Below are 27,958 nucleotides of genomic sequence, written 5' to 3' on the forward strand. Positions count from 1 at the left end.
ATAAGGGACATGGGGGTGGTAATGGGAAGAAGGAAGAGCCTTGAGGAACAGGAGGAAGAGCCGCAACCAAGACAACGGTCAGATAAAAGAAATCTGAGTCCGGGCCAGATTTACAACCCAAATAAGCGTCTCAGACGTGATGCTCCCTAATTCTCACGAAGATAAAGGGAGGGAGTGCATTCAGATTCTGTTACTATAACCTTATAATAAAAGCAGTATTAGCATGCATGACTTTGATTTCCTAGTCTGGTGTACCTTGAAGGGCTGACATGGGGACCCAAATTCCAGGCTACCATCAGGAGCAACATCACTGCAATGCCACCACCCTGATGAAGAGTCACTTATTCCTTGGGATCCCAATTCCTAAGCAAGCCCTTCTATGATTTTGCAGAGGAGTTTGGGTCACCAAGTCCCCACTGCCTGGCTAAAGTCCAGATTTCACACCAGCCTTTTTCTGAGCTGTTGATGGGAGGAGGAGAAGGCCTAAAGGTCATTGACCAGTATCTGATTCCCTGTGATAAGTGGAGGACAAGAACCTTACGCTAGGATTTGCCAACCAATCTATTTGTTAATGTTTGTCTGTGGCTGCATAATGCAGCAGTTTCCATGTCTGGTCAGATCAGTGCTTAAAGTCCTTCTCCAAAGCAATGAATCCATTGCTCCTTGGAGGGCCTTTCTCCTTTCCCCAGGTATTATGTATCCTTGCTACAGAGACATTTCCAGCCTGATGTTAGTGGGTCAGCCTTTTCCCAGCTGGGGCTCTCCTAGATTCACTGAGGAGCAAAAACATCCTTCCAGCAAGAAAGAATGCACAGGAGAGTTCCATAGCTTTAGCTGCAACACCCTTTTAACATTCTAAATGGGAATGCGCTCCCTCCCTTTATCTTTGTGAGAATTAGAATTTTTAGAATTAAAAGCAGCCTCAAACCATTCAAAACTAAAGTATAACTCAGATCAGGTACCGTGAAAATGCTCTGCAGTTTTCCTTCTCAGGGCCTCCACTGTTTCCTCTGAATCAGCCCATTCCAGCACCAGTCTCCTGCCGTACAGATGGGTACTATGGCACAGGGCATTGAACGCTCTCTGTAGGGTGGGAAAAACAACAATGAGTTATCTTCAGAAAGTAACTGAAGACACTTATTTTGATCCAACCTTTGGTTTTGCTAGCTTAGTGTCCCCTTCCAACTGATTAGCACCAGCCTCCAGCATTTCAAGAAGGGATCTTCTGCAACTCCACCTGGAGATATCATGTGTTGAAACTTGGACCTCCTGCACACAAAGTTGGTCGTCTAGCACTAAGTTCTTTTACAGTATTATTCAGGGACTCACGGTTTTGATCAAAGCACTGCTAAATAAAAATATGACCCCAAAACAGAGGAAGCCACCCTCTGCTCAGTCAGGTCAAAGTTCCATTTAGGGAATATGCTGGGTAGCATCTGATCACTGGACCTGTCAGGAGATATTGGGATTGAAGCTGGGGTTGTGTGTGCAAAACAGATGTTCCACCACGGAGCTACAGTTCCAACGTTCAGAGAAAGGAATGGGATTGAGTTCCAAGCCACACAGAACACTGCAGCTAGTTTTTATTTATTTACAATAGATGCAAAAGAGAAAGGACCATGTACGAAGATGCTCCAAGCGTCCTAAGCATTGTTTGTTCCAAATGACAGAATGGAAACGACCTTCAAGGAGTGGCATTTTCTCCCAGGAACTGCAATGAACCCATGACAAATTTTGCATTTGCACAACACACTTGACCTGATCACTGAATTAACTAATTTTTCTATGTTTGCTCAATTTTGTTGTTTAGTCGTTAAGTCGTGTCCGACTCTTCGTGACCCCATGAACCATATTGCGCCAGGCCTTCCTGTCCTTCACTGCCTCCCTGAGTTTGCTCAGTTTCATGCTCATTGCTTCAGTGATGCTATCTAACCATCTCATCCTCTGTCGTCCTCTTCTCCTTTTGCCTTCAATCTTTCCCAGCATCAGGGTCTTCTCCAAAGAGATCTCTCTTCGCATTAGGTGGCCAAAATATCTGAGCTTGAGCTTCATTATCGATCCTTCCAATGAGCAATCAGGGTTGATTTCCTTTAAGATTGACTGGTTTGACCTCCTAGCAGTCCAGGGGACTCTCAAGAGTCTTCTCCAGCACCACAGTTCAAAGGCATCAATTCTTCGGCACTCGGCCTTTTTATGGTCCAGCTCTCACAGCCATACATTACTACTGGAAAAACCATAGCTTTGACTATGCGGATCTTTGTCGGCAAGGTGACGTCTCTGCTTTTTAATATGCTATCTAGGCTTGCCATAGCTTTCCTCCCAAGGAGCAAGCGTCTTTTAATTTCATGGCTGCAGTCTCCGTCTGCGGTGATCTTGGAGCCCAAATAAATGAAGTCTGTTACTGCTTCCATTTCTACCCCTTCTATTTGCCAGGAATTGATGGGTCCAGATGCCATGATCTTAGTTTTTTTAATGTTGAGTTTCAAGCCAGCTTTTGCACTCTCCTCTTTCACCCTCATCAAGAGGCTCTTTAGTTCTTCTTCACTTTCTGCCATTAGGGTGGTATCGTCCGCATATCTGAGGTTGTTGATGATTCTCCCTGCAATCTTAATTCCGGCTTGTGATTCTTCCAGCCTGGCATTTCTCATGATGTACTCTGCATATAGGTTAAATAAGCAGGGTGACAGTATACAGCCTTGTCGTACACCTTTCCCTATTTTGAACCAATCGGTTGTTCCATGACCGGTTCTAACTGTTGCTTCTTGGCCCGCATACAGATTTCTCAGGAGACAGGTAAGGTGGTCTGGTATTCCCATCTCTTTAAGAATTTGCCACAGTTTGTTGTGATCCACACAATCAAAGGCTTTTGCATAGTCAATGAAGCAGAAGTAGATATTTTTCTGGAACTCTCGTGCTTTCTCCATGATCCAGCGAATGTTGGCGATTTGATCTCTAGTTCCTCTGCCTCTTCGAAACCCAGCTTGTACATCCGGTAGTTCTCGGTTCATATATTGCTGAAGCCTAGCTTGTAGGATTTTGAGCATAACCTTGCTAGCATGTGAAATGAGTGCAATTGTGCGATAGTTTGAGCATTCTTTGGCGTTGCCCTTCTTTGGAATTGGAACGTAAACTGACCTTTTCCAATCCCGTGGCCACTGTTGCGTTTTCCAAACTTGCTGGCATATTGAGTGCAGCACTTTAACACCATCATCTTTTAGTATTTTAAATAACTCAGCTGGAATCCTGTCATCTCCACTAGTTTTGTTGTTAGCAATGCTTCCTAAGGCCCACTTGACTTCACTCTCTAGGATGTCTGGCTCAAGGTCAGTGATCACACCAGCGTGGACATCAGGGACATTAAGATCTTTCTTGTATAGTTCTTCTGTGTATTCTTGCCACCTCTTCTTAATCTCTTCTGCTTCTGTTAGGTCCCTGCCTTTTTTGTCCTTTATCATGCCCATCTTTGCACTAAATGTTCCTTTCATATCTCCAATTTTCTTGAAGAGATCTCTAGTCTTCCCCATTCTATTGTTTTCCTCAATTTCTTTGCATTGTTCATTTAAGAAGGCCTTCTTATCTCTCCTGGCTATTCTCTGGAAATCTGCATTCAGTTGCTTATATCTATCCCTTTCACCCTTGCTTTTCGCATTCCTTCTTTCCACAGCTATTTGTAAAGCCTCATCAGACAGCCATTTTGCTTTCTTGCATTTCTTTTTCTTTGGGATGGTTTTAGTTGCTGCCTCCTGTACAATGTTACGGACCTCCGTCCATAGTTCTTCAGGCACTCTGTCTACCAAATCTAATCCTCTAAATCTATTCATCACCTTCACTGTGTACTCACAAGGAATATGATCTAAGTCATACCTGAGTGGTCTAGTGGTTTTCCCTACATTCTTCAATTTAAGCCTAAATTTTGCAGTAAGAAGCTCATGATCTGAGCCACAGTCAGCTCCTGGTCTTGTTTTTGCTGTCTGTATAGAGCTTCTCCATCTTTGGCTGCAAAGTATATAATCAATCTGGTTTCGGTATTGACCATCTGGTGATGTCCATGTGTAGAGTCGTCTCTTGTGTTGTTGGAAAAGAGTGTTTGCTATGACTAGCTTGTTCTCTTGACAGAACTCTATTAGCCTTTGCCCTGCTTCATTTTGTACTCCAAGGCCAAATTTGCCTGTTATTCCGATTACTCCTTGACTTCCTACTTTAGCATTCCAATCCCCTATGATGAAAAGGACATCTTTTTGGTGCTAGTTCTAGAAGGTGTTGTAGGTCTTCATAGAAGCGGTCAACTTCAGCTTCTTCAGCATCAGTGGTTGGGGCATAGACTTGCATGACTGTGATATTGAATGGTTTGCCTTGGATACGCACTGAGATCATTCTGTCGTTTTTGAGGTTGTACCCCATTACTGCCTTTCCCACTCTCTTATTCACTATGAGTGCAACTCCATTTCTTCTAAGGGTTTCTTGCCCACAGTAGTAGATATAATGGTCACCCGAATTAAATTCACCCATTCCCGTCCATTTCAGTTCGCTGATTCCCAAGATGTCGACGTTCAATCTTGTCATCTCATGTTTGACCACATCCAGCTTGCCTTGGTTCATAGATCTTACATTCCAGGTACCTATACAATATTGTTCTTTACAGCATCGGACCTTCTTTTCGCTTCCAGATACATCCACAGCTGAACGTCCTTTCGGCTTTGGCCCAGCCGCTTCACTCTTTCTGGAGCTACTTGGAATTGCCCTCCGCTCTTCCCCAGTAGCATATTGGACACCTTCCGACCTGAGGGGCTCATCTTCCGGCATCATATCTTTTAGCCTTTTAACATTGTCCATGGGGTTTTCTTGGCAAGGATACTGGAGTGGGTTGCCATTTCCTTCTCCAGTGGACCACATTTTGTCAGAACTCTCTGTCATGACCTGTCCGTCTTGGGTGGCCCTGCACGGTATAGCTCATGGCTTCACTGAGTTACGCAAGCCCCTTCGCCACGACAAGGCAGTGATCCATGAAGGGGTGTTTGCTCAATACACTGAACCATAAACTAATTAAATGGGCTGGGTCTGCCCAACATGCTGAGCTACAAAGAAGAAAAGAAAAACCTAACCAAGATTCAATTTAACCAAGCTTAGAATGATATGTCAGTGCAGGTGCTTGGATTTCACTGACTGGCTACGCACGTCATGGGAACCCAGCTTCTGAGTATTTAACTTGGGTGTTCCAGAACCACATCTCAACTTGAACTCTACCTATCTTCATCACCTAAAAGACCTCCCTTCTTAGAGGTCTTCCAGAAGAGGCCAGACAATCATCTGTTTGGGATATTCTATTTTGGAATTAGCTGCATGGAGCAGAGATATGAAGTGGAGATTTACTGCACTTTTAACACTGCCCCCTCCCCAATTAGGTGTTTTTCAATCCTGCCTCGCCTAAATGAAAAAGACCCGCCATTTGTATTCTGTTATTATGGACAGATCTCACCAGACCATCCTCCCCTATCCTTCCCCCCACCCCCCTTTGTAATCCCACCCTTGTAGGAAAGAAAAAAGCAAAGCCTTGTGTTTTGTCTGGCTTCTCTTAAAGCTGAGATTCCTCGAGCTGAAACCGTTTTTATTTGCTCCTGTTGCATGTTCTTAAATGCCAATTTCCACACCAAATATCCCCTAATTAGCAGAGAACTGTGTTTGGCTTAAACAAATACTGTTGTGGAGTGGTAGAAGACAACTAGGAAGAGTCAGCTGCAAGGAGTTGAGGTGGCTGTTTATGTTGGCAGAAAGCACCCTCCTAGCTCTGGCAAATCACTGCATCTCTTAATTGTAGGCTCTCATTTGCTAATTTGTGCTTTAATTTCTCACTTCCCTGTGCTGTACACAAGAGGGGAGGAAACCTGTGTGAGGAATGAGCCACATGCACTGCCTGTAGGCACGTGAGCTGTTAGCAGCTGGGCACCATCAGATTCTTGAGGTCTCACCCAGGCAGGAGTGTCATGTCAGGTTAAAAAAACAACAACAACTCCAAATCCATTCATCTTTCTGGAGTCTGAAGGAAAGAATGTACCAATGGTCTCCAAACATCTGTGAAACAGCCTCTACCAAATTCAGCATCCTCATCCTTATTGGGGTCAACCAGATGCTTCCTGGAAGCCAACATGCCGAAAAATGGGAATCTTTCCCTCCTGCTGCTGTTCCCAGAAGCCAGTAATCCAGTGGCAAGCTGATTCCTTGGCACAGTTTCCCAAATTTTCTGCAATTGGGAATTTCCCATTGTTATCTTTTTCATATTTAAGTACATTTTTTCCCAACTAACAAAATGATGGCAATTGCATTTGTGAATGCTTTCCCATCCCCTCCATCTTAAAAGACCTATTTAAACTAAATTTTGCACCTCGAAATATAATCCAAAATTAATATTTATCTATTCCTTGAAGTGAGGCAGAGGTAGTGGCTGTAGCAATGTTGGGGTACGAGGGGAGGTGGGGATGGAGGCAATGCAATAGCCTCCTTACTTCACTGGCTAGAACTTCACATGCCTTAGCCCTGTGGGGAGGCATGGCTAAGATGGCAAGTGTGCCCTAGTAGGCAAACACAGGAAGGCTTTGGTGGACCTCTGTGGACCACCAGTGGTCTGGGGATAACTTTTTGAGAATCACTGTCCAAGATTACAATCGTGAGGTAGGGTTGAGTTGGGCAGCCTGATAGATTAGTATCAACCAATAGCCATATCTGCTATGAAAGTTTCATCAGGTTCTCTATCATTTGTTAGTAATGCCTCAAGCGAGGAGAAGAAGTGATGAAAATACGTTTGGGACCCACAAGTTCAGGACCCTGGAGAAAAGCCATATTTATCCATAACAGGTTCAAATGTCAGGTTCAGGACCTTGGAGAGCAACCCAACAAGTAAGGTTAGGAGTTCTCAAGAATGGGCAGATCAGCTCTGGTCAGACTGAGTCAACTGTTTGAATCGGTATTGTTGATTAAAAAATACACACACACACAAGCTGAGACAATTCCGTTTTCTAAACGATGTTGGGACAAAGATTGGAATCAGAAGCATTCCATTTGGAAAGTCAAACCACAGCAGAGCTTTACAAATTATTTTGGCAGATCTCCTTCTGCTACATTTTAATGGCAGCACAAAGTCAACAGAGATCATAAAACTGCCACCTAGTGGTTGGCAATGAGCTGGTGCAATTGTGCAACTTTTGTGTAACACACTCCAGACAACTGCAGGCTTCAATGTCATGAATAATTACAATAGCCCCAGCCTTGGAAGCCCAGGAAAATGATCTGTTCCAGCAAGTATTATGAATTGATAATAAAGCCATTTACGTATAAACACAGTTTATACCAACCAAGAGTCAAAACATTTTATATCTCAAATCTAAAACACTCTATTTTGGGAGTGAAACATTTCAAACGTTCTGAGCTCAAAACAGCACATTTCAAACTTGAAACAGCTGTCTTGATTTCTGGAATGCTTCCAAAATGATTAGGATGGGATGTTTCCAATTTGAGATGGTTCAAATGTGATACGTTTTGGTGATCTGAAACTGCTAGTTCAGATCCTGCTGGACTTCGAAAATGCACACACCAGGCACAATGACATTCTAGAACTGTTGAAATCCCATGAGATTTGGGGCCAGATTGTCAAGACCTCGCAGAATTTAAGTAGGATCTATGTTTTTTTACTGAGCAGCCTAAGCAAGGAAGGAGGATTTTATTTATTTATTTATTTGTTTGGTGAGGGGTACATGGAGAGTTGCCCCTGAACGTTTTGTTTTTTTTCAACAAGGCTTTGTGTTCCTGAAAAGATCAGGTTTCTTCTGATAATGCCAGAGCCTCACTTTTGTTCTGCAGTGATCATGTTCTAGAGCTGTATTTGCTAAGACTGGAGCTGACAGCAGTAAGATCAAATCTTTATAAAATGCTGAAGATATAAATTGCTCAGATATAGTAACATGTGAGTGACAGTAAGTGAACCTGGTCTGGAGGTCCCCACGCCAGGTCTTCAGTCTCACAAGCCCAAAGTTTACCTTCAAGGGGGCATAAATGTATTATAATTAGCACTGGGTAGATACCGCCCTGCATTTTTTCCTACTGGGTTTGCATTCACTTGGATGAAACAGAATATGCTCTAGAAATTCTTTCAACGGAGAAGAGAATAACAGAAACACCTCCTGGTTGGAGGTGGGGTTCTTATCCTACTTAGTTCTGAGATAGCCAAGGTATGTGTGTGTAAGCATTCTGCTTTTCATTGTACAAAAAACTCTCCAGCAGTCTACAGCTTCCCCCATTCCCACCTAACAGTCTGCAGCCTCCCTGGCTTCCCCCATTCCCACCTAACAGTCTGCAGCCTCCCTGGCTTCCCCCCTTCCCACCTAACAGTCTGCAGCCTCCCTGGCTTCCCCCCTTCCCACCTAACAGTCTGCAGCCTCCCTGGCTTCCCCCTTCCCACCTAACAGTCTGCAGCCTCCCTGGCTTCCCCCCTTCCCACCTAACAGTCTGCAGCCTCCCTGGCTTCCCCCCTTCCCACCTAACAGTCTGCAGCCTCCCTGGCTTCCCCCCTTCCCACCTAACAGTCTGCAGCCTCCCTGGCTTCCCCCTTCCCACCTAACAGTCTGCAGCCTCCCTGGCTTCCCCCTTCCCACCTAACAGTCTGCAGCCTCCCTGGCTTCCCCCTTCCCACCTAACAGTCTGCAGCCTCCCTGGCTTCCCCCTTCCCACCTAACAGTCTGCAGCCTCCCTGGCTTCCCCCCTTCCCACCTAACAGTCTGCAGCCTCCCTGGCTTCCCCCATTCCCACCTAACAGTCTGCAGCCTCCCTGGCTTCCCCCATTCCCACCTAACAGCTTCCCTGGCTTCTCACCTTTCCATTCAATCCCAAGGGCAGACATCAGGAGGGAGCTCCTCCCAAGGCGCTCTATCAAGTGGTGAAGCATAAGGAGCCAGGAAGGTTTCAGAGGGATGGAAAGATGTGTCACTGCAAATCTTCTCTCCCAAGGGAAGACACATCAGGAGGGAACCCCTCTTTCCTCCAGAGAAATGCAGAGAAACGGTCCCCCCCCCGTCACCCATTTCTCTGTCCAAAACTACAACAGACATTGCTGAATGGCCCTTTGTGCCCAGGTCCCATTAAAAATAAATAAATAACAAATGAAGTGGCCATCAACGTGAGTGTGCAAACAACCCATACTTCACAGATCACCCCAGGAGCCTTGCTAGCATGACCACGTGGACTGACGCACAGATGCAAGCTGGGCGGGAACCGTCTGGGTTCTAGCATGATGGACGCCATAGATCAAGGAAGGAGGCCTCCAAGGTCACCTCCCAGGGGCCCCCCAGCTCACCAGATCTAAATGCTCGTAATTTGGTAGATGGGGCCACTCTGTCTCCTCATTCCCTGTTGCCCTGTTAAATGCTCAGCCCAGAGAGCCCGGGGGAAAAAAACCATTAGTGAGATACAAAGAGCCGACAGCATTAGGCTGTTGATAGATTTCTCATTCTTCCCCCCAAAACAAAGGCTCAGAGGAGAGGGCATTGGCAGCGATGGCAGCTGAGCTTCTCCTGCCAGAAGGAGAAGATTCATTCCTAATGCGAGATTTCTTGTTTGGAAGAACAGTTGACTTTTTAATGTCACCCCACACACCACGCACCACAAAAGGAAGACGACAGACATTACAATAGATCAGTGTTTCTCAACCGTGCCAACTTTAAGACGTGTGGACTTCAACTCCCAGAATTCCCCAGCCAGCCTGGCTGGCTGGGGAGTTCTGGGAGTTGAAGTCCACACGTCTTAAAGTTGCCAAGGCTGAGGAACACTGCAACAGACTAACCACAGTTTCTTCCATGCAGTTCATCTGAATAGGAGCTACACACAAAAACATCTAAAGAAACATTAAGTTTTGCATTCTTCTGCTCCGACACTAGAGCATGGATTCTCCACTGTCAGCTTGGATGGGGAAAACGTTCCAACTTTTCTTTTCACATATATTACTATATTACAGACACATTATTTTTAAAAATATGTTGATATCTGTATTGGAGCCGAATTGAGGTCTGTAGGCTTCACCTGTCTCTCAAAGGGGTCCTTGGCACAAAAAAATTAAGAACCCCAATATTAGAGACGCCCTTGAGATTTGTCATCTCAACAAAGTTCCAAACTAGAGAAAACAGGCTTATCAGATACATTGTGCAATGCGGTGGGTTGGTGAAACACAGCTTGTTGAACAAGCCACAACTGAATGGGTTCACGCAAGACACAGCAAGCTAAAAAGTCATGGCTTTATAAACCAACATACTGAGCCCAAACTAACACAGAAAGCCACAGCAAAGCCAACCACAGTTTAATCACAGGTGAATACAGCCTGCAGGCTTGATGCTTTTACATCACATAACCCCAACCTGGTTACAGACAACAACTTTCATCTATGGCCAATGCTGTTCTTTGAAATATTTCATCTCGGTTATGTGGGAGTTGAGACAGCACCCTTTAATTTCACCGGAGAAAGAAGCCAGTCATATTTTGCTTTAATATTTCTGTTCTGTTAGTCGCTGTAATAAAAATATGGTTTCTGTGATAAACAGCTTCCTTCTGGGATCCAGGACACATGTCTGAAGTGCTGTTTGATGCCTTCAAAATTCCCTTCCCCTGTATGGTGTAATTATACCGAAGGGAAGACTAGTTTTAAAATGGGTCATCTTAGATTTGCTAAGAGTATGCTAAGAATATGGTAAAGTATGCAGAAGGTGCTTTGTCACACCCCGCACTTCCTTTTGTCAAGGGTTATATTAGATTTAGGACTGTCTTCCTTTGGGGAAAATACTAGTATAAGATATTTCATGCATGTACGCACACATATGCACACGTACATATATAAACAGAGGCTGGGTTTATACAACAAGGTCAATGAAGGACCAAGAACCTGGAAACACAGTTTGCTATCTTGGTTAGCATTAATTCTGGTAAGGGATTTTTGGGGCGGGGGGACATTGCACACAATGGGCCCACTTGGTTAGCTCAGGGTGTCCACATCGTGGTCAGAAACATCAAGATGCCCACCATGCTGGTGTGATTGAAATTCCGCCTGCTTTTTCAGGCCGTCGCAGGTGCGATGCACATAAAAACCGGGCAGAGCTTTGATCACACTATGCCATCTTGACTTTTTTGACTACGCCTTGTGGACATCCTGGGTTAGTTTATAATTCCTGCATTGTGCAAGTTGAGGACATGGGTTTGTCCAGGAATCAAGGGGAAGGCCCTGTAGAGAAACAGCGGTTGTGCCGAGACGCAAAAAAGATAAATACAGAGGGCTTCACCAATGAATCAGCTCCCTCCGTACATTTAACAGTGACGCTTGATGAAGGCGAGGGGGTGGTTTATGCATGAATGTGCACTCATGCACCAGGGTAGGCATTACTGAGCATCTCCTTCCTGGCTTGGAGCTAGTCCCCAGTTCGCCAGTTGAATGTTGCCCTTCTCCCCCCTCCAAATTAAAGACTAAATCAAGGAGACATAACCCCAAATATCAAAACAGCCGTCAACACGGGTTTAAGACTAGAAAGAGGGGAAAAAAACAAGCAAAGGACCAGCGCCCCCTAATGGCTCAAGCATAGAACTGAACGTCTCAAGACATCTAGAGCAGAATTAGAAGCCACCAGCCACCTCCAGCCACCCCCCACATAACCGGGATGAAAGGTGCCTTAACTGTGCTGGTTACACTCTAGGAAGACAGGAGCAAAGGTCTTCTCTGGAACTTTCTAAGTCAGAATTCTGCTGAATTTTGTTTACTTTGGTTCTGAGAAGAAGGCACTCCTTGTGGGATGGTCCCAACAATTCTGACAGCTGCCTTCTGACCTGTTTGAAGGGTGTTGAGTTGGCAGAGATTCCAATCTCTTTCCCAACAGAATCAAAAGCCAAACATAGCCTGGAAGCTTGGATATGATCTTTCCATCTCACTGGATTTAGTACGTCCTCAAGCAAACTAGAACAGACGGGACAGGGGTCACTCTCCGCTTTCCGCACGAAAGAATTTCCCTCGTTTTCCAGAGTGAACGGGGGCAACCACCAACGTATCGAAGTCTTTCTCCTTTCTAAAAGAGGAGGGATGTGTGAGGAAGGGTTTGCTCACCTTGGCGTCCTGCTTCGTCAGGAAATCCACAAACCCAAAACCACGATGCGCTCCCGTTCCAAACATTTTCTTTGGCAGGCGGACCGTCTTCAGCTCTCCAAAGGTGCTGGGACAGGAAGAGAAGAAGAAAAGGGAAAGATCAGTTTCACAGGGAAAGACCAAAGCTTTGGGACACGGCTGAAAAGGAGAGGCATTTTCTCCAAGGAACTGTGAGGAACCCATGGCAAATTTTGCGTTTGCACAACACACTTGACCTGATCACTGAATTCACTAATTTTTCTGTGTTTGCACAATACACTGAACCATAAATGAATGAAAGGTGCCTTAACTGTGCTGGTTACACTCTAGGAAGACAGGAGCAAAGGTCTTCTCTGGAACTTTCAAAGTCAGGATTCTGCTGAATTTTGTTTTCTTTGGTTCTGAGAAGAAGGCACTCCTATCCCAGGAAGAATAAATTCGTGGGTATTTCTCAAGAGGTAGACATTGTTACCTGCTTGTTCTAACTAGGTCGTCATCCTTCTGTAATTCGTTCAGATTTTGTTTGAAAGGATATGAAATTTGGCGCTGGTGTGGTTTTGTGGTTAGCTCCCCTCTGTACTAGAAGGATATATGTGTTTTATATAAGCAAAATAATACATGTTTCTGGTACAAATTCTTCCTTCTGGAAGAAAGAAGTAAGGTCTCGTTTCTTCCAGTGCTAAAGGTGCTGTTCAATTCCAAACTCATGCCATGCATTGAGGAAATCGCCAAGGACGAGAATTACAAAAAGGAGGCCATAATTCAGCCCCCCAAATCCCCAGTTGAGATTGAGTAGGAACCTTGCTTTCTGGACCGATTCTCAATGTCCCATTAGTTCACAAGTTTTCATCATGGTTGTGAATTCCAAATGGGGCAGTTCCCATATAAAGCCAAGATACCATGGATATCTTGCAACAAACCAGAATTATTTTTAGTCATGGTTGGACAAACCGTAGCTCGGTTGACACATAAGTGCTGGGTTCATGCAACACGCACTTCCAAAACTCAACCTCATTCTGATTTTGAGCAATGCATGAAGCGGCTAGCCCACACTTGAGCTCTTACAATATACTATTCCCAGGTTAACAACAACGCAATGGCTAGGTTCACACACACGCTATGCCCAGACAACCGTATTATGGCTTACCATAATGGTTTGGTTCACATGTTGCCAAGGTAACAGCTAGGTTCCCATAACATGTTAAGCCACAAACAACGCAACTCTACTTGTGAGCTTGTGAGCTGGTAGCCCCAGAATCTCTGAAACCTGTTGTGAATGGAGGGCTGAAGACCAAAAGTCTCCACTGAAAGGGTCTGAGCTTCCTTGCACTAGTATGATAAAAGTTAATAATAAAACGTTATGAGGCGACCAAGGAGATGACTCCCACCACCAATGATTTTTATTTCTATTTCTACTTCTGATAAAACGCCTCATTTTACGTTGGCTTTATAGTTGAATGCCACAGCTATGTTAGCACTTGCATTGTTGGCACCCTGCCCAGTGTACTTGGGCACTCCATTTTAATCAGCACCAGTTGATCGCAAGGGGTTATTGGCCATTCTGTCTGGATAGCACCGTGCATTTCTGAATCCCGTTCATCAGTAACTGTAATGTCACGTGAGAAAGACCTCGAGAAATGGGGCAAAGAGATGCTACCTACCCCCCCAACTTCTCAGGCTGTAAAGGAGACAGCGGGAGATTTGTACTTTCAGACTTGCAAGATTTTGTTAATGTAGCCTTACAATAAAGTAGAATTAGCTCATCTGGTCATGTTTCCTGTCTGGTCTACCTGGGGAGGCTGACATCAATCTTGTAAGTCTCCTTTACCACCTTAGAAGTTAGAGAAGGTCCCTCCTGAACCTCTTTCTTCACCCATTATGCAGCTGAGGGCTATGCCCTCTCTTATCTGACCATTCCCTAGGCAGCACCTCTTTGCCCCGTTTCTCAAGGTCTTTCTCACATACCGTTACAGTTACCTAAGCCACACTTCCAATCCCCACAATAAAGAAAATAGTCAAAGGCTTTCAGTGCAGGAGCTACCCCCCCCCCGGGAGAGTGGGTTGGAGTTCCAGATCACGTTACTTGAGACATGCAACAAAACACAATTGCTGGGTTCATACTGCATGCAGAACCCCAACAGATCATCTTAAGGCCTAGTGGAAGAAGAGATGGGTTCCCACCATAGATGGGTCACAGACTACCCAACCCCATATTAGCCTAGACCAGCACATTGTGTAAATCCAGCTAGCGTGCAACCCATCCTTCTAAAACCCAGTGCTGTCTAGCCATGTTGACCTTCCTGGATGTGGACATGTGGCCTGTAACCCAGCACATCGGAAGAACATGCCATCTAGGATACTGATCTTTGGGGTTGAATAGGAACCCAAGGGTGAGGCCCAGGCTCCAAACAAAGAAATGTATTATATCCATCTTGCTTTGTACGTAAGACATACACTTATGCGCAATATATATATAGGAGGGGGAAACTGACTCAACCCCCCCGCCCCCCATTCCACAGCAAAGCAGCTGCTTTTTCCACCGTCAAAAGTCAACGTCAGATCCATTTATCAACACCAATGTGCAAATTGGAGACCATGAATATTTGATGTGCACTCCGACCGACGAGGTGTGCTACTTTCTCCGAACGCCCTCCCCATGCAAAGCACGGGGCCAGGGAAGCAGTTGGGCCGGAGCACGCACACCTGGGAATAAACATGGTAAAGTGTTGTAAACGCTCTCGTGAAATGATAGAAGCTAAATCCAAGGAGTTAACCCTCGGCGCCGGCGGCATGACCAAGCATCTATCTGCCGAATTTCGTCGGGCTGCACGGCGCGTACGTGGAGCATTATGAAGCCTCTGCATGAATCCACACGTTTCTCTCCTCAGAGTTCCTCCCGCGCCCCCTCCTCGTGGCCTCCATCTCGCCTTTCCCTGAGACGGCATTACCAGGCACAGAAACACAAAACAAAGCCAAGCAGAGGAGCCAACGCCGGCGTCTTGGAAGACCGGCGTGCGGGAGCCTCAAGCAGCTGGAGTCTCGCGTGCAATCTTCAAGGAAGCGGAAGAAGAGGGAAGAGACAAAAACGCAGTGGGTTGGCTTCTTAGAAAAAAATCTATCCCGGTCCCCAGCTAGGGGGCTGGGACCCTCCGCCCCGCGCTTTCCAACGGTCCTTTCGACTTTCGGTTGGCATCGAGGGCACCCTAAAGACGAGACGGGGCTCCGCCGTGCGAGCGCCAATCTCAGGGTCACCTGGGCGGATGGGAATCCGTGCATCTCCCCAAAGAGAAAAACCATCTGGATACGAACGGCGAGATTTTCTACTCCCCCCCCCCCCCCAGCATGAAAGAGCCATTATTTTCTTCTTTCACAAGCTTTCGGAGCGATCCTGATGCAGCACAAATCCGTTTGGGCTCCTGATCAAATCTAATCTGCAAACTCTTTAACCCTCGGTCTGAGAACGGAATCTGGCAGGCATCCAGTTCAAACATCTTTCTCCTTTCTCCTCTCCTTCCTGACTGCCCCCCCACCCCGCCTACCTGCATTTTTAATATCCTGCTACCAATTTTTTCTTGGAGGCTCAACACCTTAGCAACTTCTTAGCAGGCCCCTTGCTGCCCTAGGAAAACCTTGCTTTTAAATGGATGCTTGGAAGTCCATCACCAAAGCACGCAATGGGTGTAGCCACTCCTTCTCCAACAGCCTTGTAAGGTAGGCTGGGCTGGGAGATAATAATTGGCTCAAATCATCTAGTAGGCTTCCCTGGCTGGGAGAGGACATGAATCAGGGTCTCCTAACACGGCAGCAGGCTGGCTGTCACGTTTACAGCGATCCGCTCAACGACAATGAGAAACCCATAGATCGGGCGTTTATTTTTTCAACTTCTCCCAATTCTTCAGAAGAGGCTAATTAAGAAAAGGTTGTCGTCATACAAGCTTTCCAGCGAGCAGTTCGTGAACAGACTTCTCACCCACAACTTTGTCTAGCCGCATCTTTGCTTCGGGCGGCAAGGAGTTCCACAGGTTAACTGTGTGTCGTGTGAAAAATAATTTCCTTTTATCTTACACCTGGTCTGCTACCACTGCAAAAAATTTTTTTAAGAAAATGCAACTAGGCACGCTTGAATGTTAGTGGAGCTAAAGCATTTTTTAAGCCCAGAACAGCCAGAAAACATTCACAAGGGTTCAGGCAGACACCTCCCTGATTCACTGCAGCAGTGTTTCTCAACCTTGGCGACTTTAAGATGAGTGGACTTCAACTCCCAGAATTCCCCAGCCAGCCATGCTGGCTGGGGAATTCTAGGAATTGAAGTCCACTCATCTTAAAGTCGCCAAGGTTGAGAAACCCTGCACTGGAGTATATGAAATGGGTGGAGGAGGCCCAGCACAATCAGACTTGCAAGATCCTATTATTATTTTTTAACCTAAAAAAAAAAAAAATTAGCTTTAGCCTCTCTGTGCAGTTGATTTCCTGCCCTGGTCTATTCCGTGGGGTTGACCGAGACATAGAAGTTCCTCTGCAAATGTGGCGCTTGCTTCTAATATTTAGACGACCGTTAGGAATAACCAGATTTAGTTCACGATGGCAGATCAGTTAACTCCCTACTTCTGTACAAGGGAAGCCCCACGTAGATGTAACTCTAGCATGCTTTTCGTATTTTCCAAGCTTCTCGTATTTTCCAAGTTACATACCTGGTACAAGATGGGATCAGAAGATTTTTCTTCTTTTTTTCTTAAGCGCTATCCATGGTTAAAGGCCAAACTGTAGGGGAGTGATCAAATTGTATCTGGGCTACCCCACTCCTATTAGCCAAAAGCAGTTTGTTCTTCAGTGGGGAAGACTCCTAAAATGTTAGTAAGGAAGTGTGACTGAAACTCTTTTCCCTGACGATTTAGTTTCCTAGGCGCAGGGAAATTTTGTTATGCACAGAGGCAGAGAGATGTGGTCCGTATTTTCCATTCTGGACCTACGTGGCATTTTCAAAGTTGTAGAAAGTCTTTTTTTATCCTCTCTTTGCTTCATGACCAACATCACTGTGTCCAACATTCCAGCGAAAATCGCCTTTTCCCACATCAACTCTTAGAATGGCTTTGAATGCATGGTTGAAACCTCCTGAAATAGGCTACGTTTCTTTCTTCCTTTTTTCAAAATCCAATCATGTAGCCTGATGATTTGGGCAGACTATGGACACCAAGGCGAATATGCTCCTAGGAATTACAGTAGACTCACTTGCCCAGGAACAAAACATTCTGGAAAATTGTCCAAATTCCAAATTTCCTGGGAAACCCCCCCAGCTCCTTTCCTGCAACATCTCAAATGAACCTATTTTAGATCATTTCAGCTACTGCTCAGTTTAAAAATACATTTGGCGGTACACGGACGCCCGAAGAGACATTCAAAGATGGTGGTTGTGCAAAACGAACCTTTTAAAACTGAAACGTGTGCCAACTCCCGCTTGTGTTGTGAAGAAGCGTGGCTGAAACTCAATGCCTTTAAACGTAGGGATGCACAACTTTCTGGAGCCAAGGGCCACCCTTGGCCTTCCAGAAGCATGCCTGCATCCAGAAAACCAGCGTGCAGAACCCCGGCCAGTGCTACATTCGATTCTATATGCCTTCGGACTTAATTACTATGAAACGCGGCGAATATGATTCATCTCCAGTTCTGGCTGATTAAAAGAGGCTAATTTACAGGTCTCCGGGGACCCACAATTTGGCACTCACAGTCGAGGGGGTGAAATTCTGCCCCGGGTGAATTAACATCCCCAGTTGTACATCTGCTTTAGCGAGACTCACCTTACAAGTCTAGGTGGAAAGGGGGTTTGAGAGTTTGACCCTGCAACGAAGCGCTGCCCCCTCCCACAAGAGCAACAGCAACAACAACCCTGTGGGGTATGCTGGGCTGGGAGAAAGGGGGCCCTAAATCCCCCGGGGAGCTTCCAGGGCCCCCCGCCTAGTCCAGCCCCATCATTACTACACCACACTGGCTGCGTTAGGCATCAGCCAAGGGAAGACCATCACATTTCAGCTGGGGGGCCAGTAAGAAGGGTGGCACCAAGCAAGCCCCCCCCCAAGAATTCCAACAGGCTTCCCCCTCCAGGAGCTGAGCAGCCAGACGGAGAGAACAATGGGGTAAGTAAGGACTCCCGGACCAGGGAGGAGCAAGACGTCCCCCCTTCCCCGCTGTGTTGATAATTAGAATCCATAACACGGCTGTAGACGTCTCCCAAGCTGCGAAAATGAACGCTTTCATACCACCACCCCCCCACGAGCCCAAGCGAGCCTCTAACACCTCTTTTCCAATTACGATATTCACCTTTTAAGGAATGGGAGGCAGCCTCAATTACCCTCTCCGGGGCGCAATTGTGCCCTGTCTGTGAAGAATAATTTATGTTTTGATCAACAAGCAGAGTTCTCACATTTCTAATTTGTTGTGGGGCACGGGATGGGTTGGCTCAGCGTGGACGTGTGTGTGCGTGTGTGTATACGTGCCTGCTGGGGGGGGCGGGGGGAGGAGGAAGGGTGTCCTGATGGAACCGAAGAATAATTCTGGTTTTTCTTGAGCGGCCCCAACCGCAGGGGGTGGGGGAGTCCTATCTGTATGTGTGTGAAAAGAGTAGTGGGGGGGGACAACTTAGCTCAGGGGAGGAAGCGCTCGTGCAAACGGGCAAGCCAATGCGTGGTTTCCAAGAGAACAGGAGCACATCAAACTCTTCTCTGCTGGCCACCTTCCTGCAAGACACAACTTCATCGTGCTCCCTGTCCACAGCGCTTTGCCATTTTCCGGCGAGCAAGCCACGTCCTCGGACTTTGCACGCCATGCGCCGGGGAGTTCTGCCTGCATCGGGCCCGCCCGATTCCCAGATCCTTCCTACAGATCCAGGATGGCTAAAGAGAACCGTCGTAATCTATGTGCTGTTCCGAGGAATGCGACCTTTTGTGGTTGACGAGTTGATGGCGACAACAGTGGCCACTGACACACAGCCTACCAGGTTGTTCTGACCAGATTTGGGACTTCTGATTACTGGATCTAAGGATCTACTGTAGGATATAAGGCTCTTATATCCCAAGGATCCCAAGGATCTAAGGCAGGATATACTGTAATCAGCTGCAATAGATGCTCTGTTCCGAGGAACGCAACTTTTTGTACATGCAGATCTTTTGGGAAGGCACCAGGCACAACTTTCTTTTTCCACATTCACTCCACCTCTGTTTGAAGATCTTCATATTTCCCTGTTATTTCTTGTTCTTTCTCACTGACCTTTTAATCTCCTGCTGCTGCTGCTACTGATGATGATGATGATGGTTGGTCGCACAGTCAGCCAGATGTTTAGACTGGATTTTTGTCCACCTATCGAGTCCTTCCCAAGGACCTGGGATAGGCAAATGTGGTTGTTTGATGCGGTTAAAGGTATCATCACAGGATAGAAGCTGTTCCAAGTTTTTTTTAATAATAATAATAATATTATCATTGCAATGGAGTTGGGGGCAGGCAGAAAATGGATAAGATTCCAAAACAAGTATGGGGTTCTTCTGAAATTTGGGAGGGGACATTTCCTAGCTTTGCCTTAAAAAAAAAAAAAAGGCAAACTTTTCCTAGACCTTCTGCAAGATTTCGATGGCACCTTCGAAAACAAGGAGAAGCACCCAGCCAAACTTTCAGTACCCGTGGAAGTGAAAATCAGGGGTCAAAGAAGGTCTCTCGGGCCTGCTAAAAATAGGTTTGGGGGCCGCAGGGGACCTCAGGCTGCAACAGACCAGGGATCTGATTCAACACCAGGCACTAATTTGCATCGTTTTTGACTTCCTATTTCCACTTCCGTCTTCTCTCTCTATTTTCTCCCTCCAAAACCCAAACTGTAACCCACACAATGGACCCAATCAAAGCTTATCCATGCTAAAGATGCTGAGTTTGGGGATGCAACATAGCAACCTTTTGGATTATCACACCACAAACAGCCCGCTTTCCCCTTTCCCCTTCTTTTAGGTTTTCTTTTTTCCTTTTTTAAGAAAAGGTAACAAACCGGTGATCTTCCTCCATCGTCCAAAACAACTGAAGGGAGCCCAGGAACTCCCTAGCCAACTCCAGAGGATTTGAAACGATCATCAGAAAGTCACAGATGGCTAACGGGCCATGGGAGCACACTGGCTCGGTTCATTCCGGTCTCCCCAGTCACGGTGGCACGCTGGCGCTCAGACCAACATGCATAGAGGGGCGCATAGGCTTGTGCATTAAGAAAAGAGACACCCGCACATTGCTGTATGCTCGGTCTCCAGATACCGCTTCTAGGAACCAATCTGATTATGTGTAAAAGTGTTTTGCTCTGCTGCAGTGCAGCCGATCGAGCTGCTGATTCTTCCCCAAAGGGGAAAGGAAGCCCACACAATGCCGATGCACATCGACGGGTGTGCAAGCACAACAGGCCCAGAACACCTCCCTCTTCAGAATGAGGCTTCGTGATGTTGGTCTCCTTTGCAGACCCCAGTCAGAGTAATATGAGGCCAACCACCGAGATCAGATACTAAGTCGGGGATTGGACTATTCCCTTTGAATTGCCAACTCAACTCAACTCAACTCAACTGATCAACTCCAAGACCGGGAGAAAAGGCGGATGCACGCGGGTGCCGAGAAGCCTATGAAACTGCAGGATCAATTCAAAGACACCAGTTGGACCCAACGCATGGAACCCATTTGGGAAGCTGAAGATTGGAGGCAAAACTTATGTTTGATGCCATCAAGCAGAAGGTTGGTTTAGCCAGTAAGCCTCCATCTCAAACATCTCCCAATGCATCAAAGCCTCATGTGATCATCGCGGTCAAGATGCTAGATTAGACCAGGTGATTTCGGACAAGTCACACTTTTTCTCAGCTCAACCGACCTCACAGGGCTGTTGCCAAAACCCACCTAGGGAAATTATCCTCTATTGGTTACTGAGGAAGAGGGTTATACATCTCAAGATTTATAAATCTATCAATATAAATTTATAAAGATATCAATCCTAAAAGTCTGCTCACTACCCAGGGGATCTGCCACCGGAGATGTGGAAGTTGGGGGCAGAAATGAAAAACGTTAGGACACTGAGAAAAAATGGGTAGACCTAAGGGGGGAAAAACATCCAATCTTTCCCTTTTTCCTGATTTTTTTTTTTTTTAAATCCCACGATATTGGCGTTTGTAGAGTTTGGGTTAATCTTCACTAGCGCAGTTTACATAGAAAACAGGATCTAGCCCAGAGTTCTCCAAAGTGGTATTGACCCCCAAGGGCTGCTGTTATTATTATTACTATGTACACATCAATGTGAAATTGCAACTGCCAGTTCTTTAGCAGGTTTCATTCACATTATTATTCCTAGTACTATTAGTTAAAGCAACATTTATTAAATTATTTTCATATCATACACGTTTGGGGGCTGATGAACAATTTGAAACTTCATGAAGGGGTCAATGAGCTGAAGAAGTTGGGGACCCCCGATCTAGCCAATCCGGGCTAATTCCCCAAAAGCTAAGTAGGGTGGAACCTGATTAGTTAAAATTGAAGGAGGTGGCTTTTTCTTTCTTTTTTTTACAGCTAGCACAAAGGTGGCTTTTTGGCTTTTTAAATTAGACCAGACGGTTTATTCATGGCTGGAGGAGAAGGTTCAGATGTTCTCCTTCTTGCATACAGTGGCTTGAATTCAACAACTTGTCCTACTGTGATTTTTTTTTTTAAAAAATGGCAATCAGGCAGCTTTGTCACATAGTCAACACCTCGTTTCCTACCTAGCTTCTAAGGCAGTGTTTCTCAACCTTGGGAACTTTAAGATGCATGGACTTCAACAGATTCTTAAAAGATTCTTGGAAGGAAGGAAGGAAGGAAGGAAGGAAGGAAGGAAGGTTGGTTCTTTTTCAAAGAAAGGAAGAAAGAAAACCTTCAGAAGCAGCTGACCCCCCCAAAACAGACATATCTGAACAAGAAGGCTCTGACAATCTTCTGTGCTTGGAGTCCCTCTCGGGGGGGGGGGGGGGAACCATTGCCGCAACTCTCGCGCTATTTCCCAACTGCCCGCCAGATAGCATTTTTCCCAAACTACCCACAGCCAGCTCTGCCTGGCACGGAAAGGATGATTACGGAAGATAATCGCTCCTATTTTTCTGCTCTCCAAAGAAAAGGGTTGGGTCAAATAGTTCTGCCCTTGGCCCTAGCGGGGGTCAGCTGCCCCCGCCCCTTAAAATAGGGCGAGCTAATGAAACGGGGGGAGCCTGTGGTACGTCTCCCCTCTCGCTTCCGGCAACTTGGCTACGGCTAATCCTGTTAGAAGAAAATAAGGAGGGGGGGGGTCATTCAAGCTAATGACATCATTACTAGTATGCTGGCAGCCAGCGCTGGGTGTTGAGAGCTAATTTAAACCTTTTCACTGGCTTTCCTGGCAGGCGGAATATGGAGGAGTGGGTGGGAGACCGGAGGCCGGGAACACTAGCCGTCTGTCCGGTCGTCAGTTGCAAATCTGGGTAGCCGAGGCAGGTGAATTGTCTCCCACCGTTTTGGGCCTCCCCTTGTTGGGACTGCCATCAACAGCCATTGAGAGCTATCTCCATGGTGGTGGGAAAGGGCCAAAAGGAAATGAATGGGGGAGGCTCAGGGTAGAGGTTAGGCCAGGGTTCCTCAACCTTGGCAACTTGAAGACGTGTGGACTTCAACTCTCTTTGCTGTCAGCTTTGCTGGCTGGGGAATTCTGGGAGTTGAAGTCCACACGTCTTCAAGTTGCCAAGGATGAGGCACCCCGGGTTAGACCTTTGGAAGAAGATGGAGAAAAGACACTGTTTGACTTGTTGCACCCCCAGCTCCCTGAAATTCTCCACCGAAACCCACAAAGGGGTGGTATTTATGTCTGTCTGTGTATATGTGTGTGTGTGTGTGTGAGAGAGAGAGAGAGATAAAGGGGGAACCCTTTGTGGAGCATATCAGTGCTTTCTGCAAATGGCTGGATTGCAACTGGATTGGCACGCAAGGACTTAGAAAGAAGCCGTCTTGCCTCCCGGCCACACCTGGGCACGATACCGTTTTGGGAGAGTTTTACTGCTGATAGACAGACAGACAGAGAGAACCTCAAGACCCATTACAAAATTTCATTGTAATGTTCCGCTGGGTTGGAGAGAAAGGGACAGGGATGAACACAGGCAGGGGAATGGGTACCCCAAAGTGTTAGATCGCTTTCAGCACACAACAACCCACCATAGAAGGCCTAAAGAGAAAGCTTCCTTCAAGCAGAGCATGACTCTGTCGATATGGATGGAGAGGGAGAGAGAGAGAGAGAGAGAGAGAGAGAGAGAGAGAGCGCCTATCCATGTATTAACTTGGCCAGGCTGACTTCACTTTGCAAGTTCAGGCAAGGTTACTAGGTTCTGTCACTGTGATACACAATACAAGCCAAATGAATTCATCCAGACAGGTCCATGTGACAGATCATCCTCATCTCCAAGTTCTAGATCAGTGTTTCTCAACCATGGCCACTTGAAGATGTGCGGACTTCTACTCTAAGAATTGGGGAATTCTGGAAGTGGAAGTCCGCACATCTTCAAGTGGCCAAGGTTGAGAAACACTGATCCAGATCTTTCCGACAAAATCTTAAAACAAAGCCCCCCGTTGTTCAGTGCCCAAGCAACCCCAACACTTATCTTCACTTTATGAAGCTCCCTTTCCTTAACGTCATCAGCCCTCGGCTCAAAAGGCGTCCTGTTCCCGATACCTTCACCCAAAGAATACAAGCCGAGTCTCCCTTTGCAAGGCGCCTCTCCCCCCCCCCACCCCAAAAGCAATGACAGGGTGGGAAAAAAAGGGGAAGAATGGCACAATTGGCATGAAAGCTGCCAGAGTTTTACAGCACACAGCTTCTCCTCCCCCTCGCCCCAACAATTCTGACCTGCTTTGGATCTGCCTGCAACACCTTCCTGATTTGGCAAGATGTCACCAGGCAGGCGGGATCGGTTATCCTCTTGATTAAAAAAAAAAGCCAGCCGTGAGATATCATAATTAGAACGGTCATTAGCAACACACACAGCAGAGGGTCTTGTAAATGAAGTGTAGATTTGAGTCTCTTTTCAACTCACCGGGAATATGAACAGTCAGTCAGATTAGTTAATGGGACCAGTTTCCAGTGGAAGCAGGAAAGGGAGATGGGGGGGCTGGAAGACACTTGAAAGCAAAAACAGCTGACAAAGCCAGCAAGATTCGCTAAGGGAAGGCAAGACGAACTCTCTTTGCCCGTCAGTATTTGTAATTTTTTTATTACCTTTATTACCTTCTGTCCATCCCTTAAGACGGGTCCAAAGGTGCTGCCCACCCACACTTTATCCTTCATCTCCATCTGGCAGGATGGATCTACATCTCAGCTCAGCCCCAGATCTGGTTCACACAGAATGCTCTACCGCCCCCCCCCTCTTTGATTTCAATTTCCAGGGCGCTCGGATTAATTTTTATTTGCATTCTCTGTTAAACCACCAAGACAAACGGATTTCTCTCAAGGTGGCAAAATTCAGCTATGTTATGTGCGAGCTTTGCCCACCAATGGTTGCCAACAGTTATCGATGTTAGGGGATTATTTTACTCTGTTTTAAAGAATGTATTTTTATCAGCCAATGACTGAAATAAAGTTTCTGTCTGTCTGAATGCTGTACCTTTACTCAGTTCATACGGGATGCTAAACCTTGACTGTAGCCGCCCAGGGTCCCCTGGGGTGGGTGGCTATAACCAATTTAACTTTAAATAAATTTAATAATCATCTTGTTCACTGGGCCTTGCTCAGTAAGCAACTGGGTGGACACGTGCAAAGTTCTGCTTTGTTCCAGCAACGGGTTACTAGATCAATCACAAGGATTGGGGCTCACTGACCTGCTACAAACAGCAGCTTAGAATAGGTGGCTTCGGGTAAGACATTCAGCCAAACCTAAACTCAAACCCAACACCTTGCAACTTAGAGCACGGTGTGAAAGCCGCTGTTTCTTATTTTATCTGGTTGCAAAAAGAATTGAGGAAGGTTTCTGAGTTCCTAAGGAAAAGTGGGTTTTTAAACATGTAAGAAACGCTACCATATGCAAGAAAGCCAAAGGAGGGAAGTCTTGGGTCTAACCAAGTCCCCCAGGGCTGGTCCTAGGCATTCGGTTGCCTGAGCAGACCTGGAAAATGTGCCCTCCCCACAAGTCAAAGCCTTGCTTTTATAGAAAAGTAATAAATCACATCAGCTGCCAGAGGAATCCATGGGATCCAAAACTTCTGTCAAAAGACAACAGTAGCGTTGCCCTGTTGCGATGCCTGCTCCACCTATTTGATACATGCGTGCAACATCACGATGCATGCAAAGGGGCAGAGTTTGCTTTGTAACTGCATGATGCTAGTTTCATCGGTCGCCCCTTCCCTCGAACCCCCCAGTAGACACTTCCTCATGTCTGTTGTCCCAGGGCAGCAACAGGAAACAACTTTTGGGGGGTTACGGTTTGCTTCTCTCTCTCTCCCCCCTCCCATTGGCTCTTACTCTCTCTCTCCCCCAACCCAAAGAAAAGGAAGGAAAAAAGGAAAGAGATGGGAGACCATCTGACTACCTGTCAGACTCCCCTGGGTGAAGACCATGTGCTCAGAAGAGCTGGAACTGAACTGTGCTGCACTGTCTCGCTTCTCAGCCAGACAACTGTACTCCACTCCAATTGTTCCTACTTGACAGCTTCTCAACCACAGCTGGAGAGAGGAGAATGACACCCTTGGGTAGGTGTGGTTGTTGTGCCACAACTGTCACAGTAATTGAGCACAACTGATCTGGCTCTTGGAGAAGAAAGCTCAGCCACGGAGGAGATGAAGGAGAAGGTCAGCAGAACCCTGCTTGGGTGACTTCACGTCAAGGAATCAACCTTCTCTGATGGGCACATGGCTCTCTCGGACCCCAATCCTCAGACTGAGGGGTATGTTGGGGAAGTTGCCTCTCAGATGGCACATGAGGAATGTCCAAATAGGGGAGCAAGAGAATCAAGCTGTACCCTGATTTTGTGTGCCCTGAAAAGAGTTACTCAACATTGCTGTTTCATGTTTGCAATCTGGTTGGGTCCACCCAACAGTCTAGCCACATGTGTTAAAATAGGGGGTAAGGGAATCAAGCTCACCCTGATTTTTGTGCCCTGAAAAGAGATGCCTAATGTTACCCAACATTCATGTTTGCAACTTGGTTGGGTCAACCCAACAGGCTGTTCAATCCAACCATTTTTCTCTCCACATTAGATGCCTCTGAGAAGCCTACAAATCAAAAATACTAGTTGCTACCTACCTCCTCCAAAGTTATCGCATCACAGTCCTAAGCCACAGGTTAAGCCTCCTGCCCTTAACAAACGTCTCTGTTCTTTAAAGCTATTGAAAGGGAGCATGGAAACCATCAACTCCTCCAGCTTCCGCAACTCAATGTAGGTGCTGTTTAAAGAAGATCAACGTCTGCTTTTCTCAAGATTGCCTCATTCTCTGCCTCTCACGCTTGGTAAACCTGGTTTGGGGCGCCTTCCGTACCAAGAAGCTTAAGTGCAGACCAAGAAGTGCCGAATGGAGGGAAGAATGAGGTCAATCCTGATGAGAATATTGCTGGCCCGTTCTTGTAGGAGAAGCCATTCTATGATGTTCCTTATCTGGAGTGATTAAATGATCCACAGCAGAGACACAGATGGTACACAGAGCACTTAAGGAATGAGGGTCGTGCACCATGCTAAGCCGATCTGACTTAGCAGGTTGCAAAAACCTAGCCAACATGGTTTGCAAACCACTGTTTATGGCTTAGGTCATTTTTTGAACTTAGCCAACTGTGGCTTATTAAGCAAACAATTACTTAATACAAACATGGATCCAGCCAGGGACTGAATGATTCTTTCTTGGATAAGCTCACAAGAACAGTTTAAGATGCTGTCTACATTTCCCATTACTCATCCCAAACATGCAACTTATTTAGTCTGCCAGCTTCTTTGTATTTTGCTTGGGTACTGTGGTTTTATGACCTTCCCATTTTAATTGTTGTAGAACTAATGCACAACAATTCAGTAATGGACAAACAGAAAAAGAGTTTGTTTCTTTTACAGAGAGAGAAATAAACTGTAGAAAATCCTACAGGCACAGTGGCCAACATGCACAGACTGGGTTCAAACTATATTGTGACAAAACTTGCTTCAAGGATATGTTTTGTGGGGATGGGGGAAGAAAAGAGTTTTTTTTTTTTAAAAAAAAGACATTTTTAAACCTAAAAAATGACTGGACTTTGAAGCTGACTTTCTCTAATTCCAAAAAATGGCCTTGACTCTATTAATTGCTTTAACAAGGAGAATAAGTAGAATTTGCCCAGAAGATCAAACGAATGGAAATGCACTAAGGTGAAGGGAATTCTCATTAAGCATCTCCATTAAAGAAATGAAGAAATCTTGGAATAAAAAAATAAGTCTTTCAAAATGAAGAAACTGCTTTCTCCTCTTTGGGGGTTTCAAAAACCAGAAAATGTACAAAAGAGGCTCAGAGGGGAACAGGAACCAAAAGATCCTCAACTATCTTAAGGGAGAGAGAAAAAATCAAACTGATCTTGTTTTCTAGCTAAACAGCCGTTTCAAAGAGCTTCTTGAGTTACCATTTTCAAGCAGGAAAAAAAAAACACTAATGTTCTCAGATGTATAATCTTCAGAAAGGACAAAATGTACCATCTTGATACTGCGATTTAAAGAAATCGGTGCAGTAGCTGTACCGATTGTTCTGATGAACAGGATTACCTTGGCTGTGTGTTTTATCTATTTTATGATGGTTTTATATACTTTTATACTCTCCCCCTGCTTT

At 45.9% G+C, this 27,958-nt stretch overlaps 1 protein-coding gene across 2 annotated transcripts in view; it reads right to left on the bottom strand.

Annotated features, from left to right (window-relative positions):
- The window catches only part of RBM19 (RNA binding motif protein 19), an 82,610-nt gene that overhangs the window by 24,096 nt on the left and 30,556 nt on the right, over nt 1-27,958 (bottom strand). For both annotated transcript variants that reach the window (XM_088143248.1, XM_088143247.1), the window contains exons 22-23: nt 12,122-12,227; nt 963-1,083 (exon numbers count right to left, since the gene is read on the bottom strand). In XM_088143248.1, coding sequence (XP_087999374.1) covers nt 963-1,083; nt 12,122-12,227 — 227 coding nt within the window. The remainder of the gene's footprint in view (nt 1-962; nt 1,084-12,121; nt 12,228-27,958) is intronic.

The sequence above is a fragment of the Python bivittatus genome, unplaced genomic scaffold (assembly GCF_059951505.1).
Source record: "Python bivittatus isolate LINGU-HERP-01145 unplaced genomic scaffold, Pbiv_v1 ctg000280_np1212, whole genome shotgun sequence".
Taxonomy (NCBI): Eukaryota; Metazoa; Chordata; class Lepidosauria; order Squamata; family Pythonidae; genus Python; species Python bivittatus.